This window comes from Pseudochaenichthys georgianus, chromosome 7 (assembly GCF_902827115.2).
Source record: "Pseudochaenichthys georgianus chromosome 7, fPseGeo1.2, whole genome shotgun sequence".
In the NCBI taxonomy this organism is placed as follows: Eukaryota; Metazoa; Chordata; class Actinopteri; order Perciformes; family Channichthyidae; genus Pseudochaenichthys; species Pseudochaenichthys georgianus.
Window position 1 is genome coordinate 26,257,474 of NC_047509.1, and position 4,958 is coordinate 26,262,431.

Genomic DNA, 4,958 nt, shown 5'->3' on the forward strand with positions numbered 1-4,958 from the left:
GAAACCATTTTATTTTGCAGCCTTTATGCCACAGCGGGCTACATATCTGCTAGCAGGCTGCAAAAATGTGATGACACATTTGCTCAGCCGTGTCACAGCAGATTATGGAGAAAGAGACGAGGTGCTTCTTCCCGAGGATTAGAGTTGAGGTGGAGAGGAAATGACTTTACCCTTGAGATTTGTTTCCAATGTGCACTGCAGACATTTAGTAAATATACAAAATCACAAATACATATGGGTTTTAGTGCATGATAAATGGGTGGATTCTGTTTTTTGTTTTACTCAGTTTGAAAGTAAAAAGGCTGAGGAGGAGTCTGACCTGTTTTTTCTTTCAGTGTTTAAGGAGCTTTCCGTGGTGCTGTCGGGCTCTGCGGAATGCAGGCCAGCTGCAGGATGTTCATCATATCAGCAACGAGTTGCATCCCTTCACAGCCTGCTGAACATGCTCATCTGGCATCAAGCTGTTTAATGAGCTGGAAACTTAAAATCTGTACACTTATTTGTCAAAAATATAAACAAGCAGATCGGAAAATCATTTTGGCAATCATTTAAATGTTTTACATTTAAGATAGGGCCCATTTTGTGTGGCAATACATGCATTTCCCCCCCCCCCCCCCCCCCCCCCGTCTGTGTATAAGAACACATCAAATTAAAATATTGGAATGTGCATTGAAATATTTTCTGTCTATACCATCAAATTTAAAAACGTAATTTGATAATTCCTTAAAAATATTAATCTACCCTTGAAATATAAGGCCTTTTGTATTGAAATTACAGAAAATACCAGTGCACCGATATGCTACTGCGGCTCTGTGTGACGCATATGTTGCAGTTCGCCTGCTTCAGTTCACAATGTAAGATTTATTTCACACGTTAAAATACATTTGAGCAGGTCAGACGGAACAGTCAACATTTTGTCTAACGAAAAAAAGTCTATAAGGCGAATTTATATAGACGGCGTTTTATTTGCTGCATTGAACACATCGAACATTTTGAAAATACAACTGTAGCTCTGTAAGAATGTAATAATGTAAACAAATGAAGACTATGTTTTAATTCAATAAATGCAGGGTGTTTTGTTTGAGAGTTATTGAGCATGACTATTTGGTTTGAAAGCATTTTGACCCGTTGACATGAAATCAGGTGAAATGTTTGATCTCTTCATTCATGACAATGTCACGAGCGATTCTGTAATAATGTCTTTAAATGCCCGGGTTATCCTCGCGACGCGAGTCGTGATTACTCTACTGGTGAATTAAAGTCTCTCTGTTTCTCCCTCTCTCTCCCTCCCTCTCTCCCTCTCCCTATTTCTCTCTCGTTACAGTTCTGTTGTGCGCGAGCTGTTTCTCTGCCACTCTATGCGGACACGTGCACGCTCCTCTCTTTTCGGTGATGCAGTCAGAGATTCCAGCGCTCGTGCTCCACGGGACGCCCAACTGAAAAAAAAGTGCTAACTTATATATATATATATATATATTTTAAGACAAATTAGGACCAATTTCCCTCCTGTCTCTTTTTTGGGGCGTTTCTTCGTTGATGCAGATACCAAGGAGCATTATTTGAGGGAGTACTATGGATGAGCAAGCGAAGAAAAGCGGCTGAGGATTGTTAACGGTTTGGATGAAACGGAGGGTAAGCTTACTTTGCGACGACATCGAAGAGGCAACAGGCATGACTTTACTGTAGCAGCTCAAACAAGAGAAAAATCACCCTGCATGCATCTGCCTCTCTGCTCTTTACTCGGTAGTATCATTTTCACTTGAAGAACGTAATTTATTGGGGTAACGATGGCTCACCTAATACGACACAAGCTCTCCAACAAGCTGACCAATGCGGCCAACACGGTGTCCAACAAATCCCAGGCCAAGGTCAGCGGGGTGTTCGCCCGGCTGGGCTTCCAGGCCGCCACGGACGAGGAGGGTGTGGGGTTCGCCGAGTGCGACGACTTGGATTATGACTACAGGCAAGGGATGCAAATGGATGTCCTCCAGGGAGAAGATGAGGGGGGACAGGTGGAGGGCGAGGGCGAGGGGGAGCTGGATGGAGACAGCCACTACCAGAGAGACGGCACCGGCCACGCGCCAGGCCTGAAGACAGGAGTCTCTCTGGACGAGGAGAAGCCAAAGATCACGACGTGGGAAGCAGGCTGGAACGTCACCAACGCCATCCAGGTAAACTGCTCTCATCCTGCATGTCTGCATGCTGAGACCCCGTCTGGTGCATGGCTGAGGCCTGCAGCAGGACCAAAAGTCACCTTGAAGATTTTCATTTTTTAAGATTTATTTCTAGAATTCCATGATGTATTTAGAGTGGGATGCGCATGATTTCATATTATCCAAGATAAGAATAAAGCAATATGTTCTAACAAATATACTGAGCTTTAAATGTCTTTAAACATTTTAAATGTTATCATGATTTAATGCAGGCTTCAATTCAACGTTTATTTCATGGTTTGAGAGTGGATTCGTTGCAGCCAATGGGTGTTAGGATTTATTTATTCAAATCTTTTTATCAGTGGGGCTGCAGGCCGGGCCTGCTGCCTTTGATAGTCCCGAGGCTGAATGGCCCTGCACGTGCTTATCAGCGTCTCCATCAAATTGAAAATGTAATCAATTTCATTTAAAATTTCGTTTTTACATTGTCTTTTTAATTGTGTTAATTCGATCCAGCACAGCCTGCTCAAACGAAAGGGCCGATTTTCAAGGGCATGGCTTGTGGTAACATTTATTTTGTGAGGAAAACATGGAAAATTAATTTAAATAAGACTTTTCTGCGATGCATTGTAAAATATATATATCCTTTTTTGTTACTGTTATTATGTAAGAGGTGAGCTGTTTGAGCCCTTGCATGCCGGGTGCTCGGCCTGTCACTGTGATGCGGGCCTCGTCCATTAACTGCGCCTCTCTGTCCGCAGGGCATGTTCGTCCTCGGCCTTCCGTACGCCATCCTCCACGGTGGCTACCTCGGTCTCTTCCTCATTATCTTCGCCGCTGTGGTGTGCTGCTACACCGGGAAAATCCTAATCGCGTGTCTGTATGAGGAGGACGAGGACGGAAGGCAAGTGCGCGTGAGGGACTCCTACGTTGACATCGCCAATGCCTGCTGCGCGCCCCGCTTCCCCGCGCTGGGCGGGCACGTCGTGAACGTGGCTCAGATCATCGAGCTGGTCATGACGTGCATCCTGTACGTGGTGGTCAGCGGAAACCTGATGGTCAACAGCTTCCCGGGGTTCCCCGTCTCCCAGAAAGCCTGGTCAGTGGTGGCCACGGTCGCGCTCCTGCCGTGCGCGTTCCTGAAGAACCTGAAGGCCGTGTCCAAATTCAGCTTGCTCTGCACCCTCGCGCACTTCGTCATTAACGTCCTCGTGATCGCCTACTGCCTCTCCAGGGCACGCGACTGGGCCTGGGATAAGGTCAAGTTTTACATCGACGTTAAGAAGTTCCCCATCTCCATCGGCATCATCGTGTTCAGCTACACCTCTCAGATCTTCCTCCCCTCCCTGGAGGGAAACATGTCGAAACCCAGCGAGTTCCACTGCATGATGGACTGGACTCACATCTCCGCCTGCGTCCTGAAGGGCCTCTTCGCCCTGGTGGCGTACTTGACTTGGGCAGACGCCACCAAAGAGGTCATCACAGATAACCTGCCTTCCACCATCCGGGCTGTGGTGAACCTCTTCCTCGTGTCCAAGGCGCTGTTGTCCTACCCGCTGCCCTTCTTTGCTGCAGTGGAGGTCCTGGAGAAATCATTTTTTCAGGATGGCGGGAGAGCCATGTTCCCTGACTGCTACGGCCCTACTGGGCAGTTGAAATCCTGGGGTCTGGGCCTGCGAATTGGCCTGGTGGTCTTCACCCTGCTTATGGCCGTCTTTGTCCCCCATTTTGCCCTCCTTATGGGTTTAACTGGGAGCCTCACCGGGGCTGGCCTGTGCTTCCTCCTACCAAGCCTCTTCCACCTAAAGCTCCAGTGGAGGAAGCTCCTGTGGCACCACGTCTTCTTCGACGTTGCCATTTTTGTTATTGGGGGCATATGCGCCATATCTGGCTTCATTCACTCGGTTGAAGGGCTCATAGAGGCGTACACGTACGATCTCCACGACTGAGAGCTTCAGAGATGACCTTTATTGAATGGTGATGTCTTGAAATGCCGCACTCTGGCAGGTTGTCATGACGCAGACCTTATTACAACATCACGTTAGCCACTTGACAAAGAAGCTCGTGAGAAGGATTATTTGTGTGAAATGTACATCTTTTTATTTTGCCTTCGTGAAAATGTGCAATAATGAACTCTACAATCATAGCGTAAAGTAGTCTAATAATTCCAGAAAACATGTTTTATTCACTGGACAGAGGATCACAAGCTCCGCATGAAAAAGGGGGAGGGGGGTGGGGGGTGGCGAATACGCGGGGATTAACATGTCCAGGTATCAGTCTTCATGCAAAGTTGTCAAAGATCCAGTGAAAATATCCGCCATGGGTCTTACTGTGAGTGTGTACGTGTTTATATCTTGGAATGAAATAAGTGAAAACAATGGAGTGCAAATGTTATGAGCTGCTTGATATTTCATGTATCCCACTTCAGAGAAAATATGACAACAAGGCCCCAATCAGGTGCTGGGTGGATAATAATAATAATAAACAATGAAAACCGTATGTGTAGTTGTTTAAACAGAATTTATTTATTTCAGTTCGTTTTTGTGTTTTATTTTCCATCTTTTGCCTATAGTAGTCTTCGTTGGCTTGTTTGTTTTCTTGGTGTTTCAAGTGTCATTCTGGATGAAGTGATTTCAAAGTGCAAGCTGGTGCAAAGTGGGTCCTAATTGTGTTATATGAAAAAAAAATGTCTGATAATATTCTCTTCCTATTGAACTTGTTAAATGTGATTTAATGGAACTAATCATGGTGTGTGAGACCAAGAGTATTTGTTGAATTAAGAGATAAATAAATCAAATATTTTAT

At 45.6% G+C, this 4,958-nt stretch overlaps 1 protein-coding gene across 1 annotated transcript; it reads left to right on the top strand.

Annotated features, from left to right (window-relative positions):
• Window positions 1-1,353: 1,353 nt before the first annotated feature.
• On the top strand, window positions 1,354-4,958 carry LOC117449092 (vesicular inhibitory amino acid transporter-like). Its single transcript, XM_034086478.1, has 2 exons — window positions 1,354-2,171; window positions 2,915-4,958. Exons 1-2 carry the CDS (start codon window positions 1,788-1,790, stop codon window positions 4,100-4,102), a joined length of 1,572 nt encoding a protein of 523 aa, XP_033942369.1. The 5' UTR covers window positions 1,354-1,787; the 3' UTR covers window positions 4,103-4,958.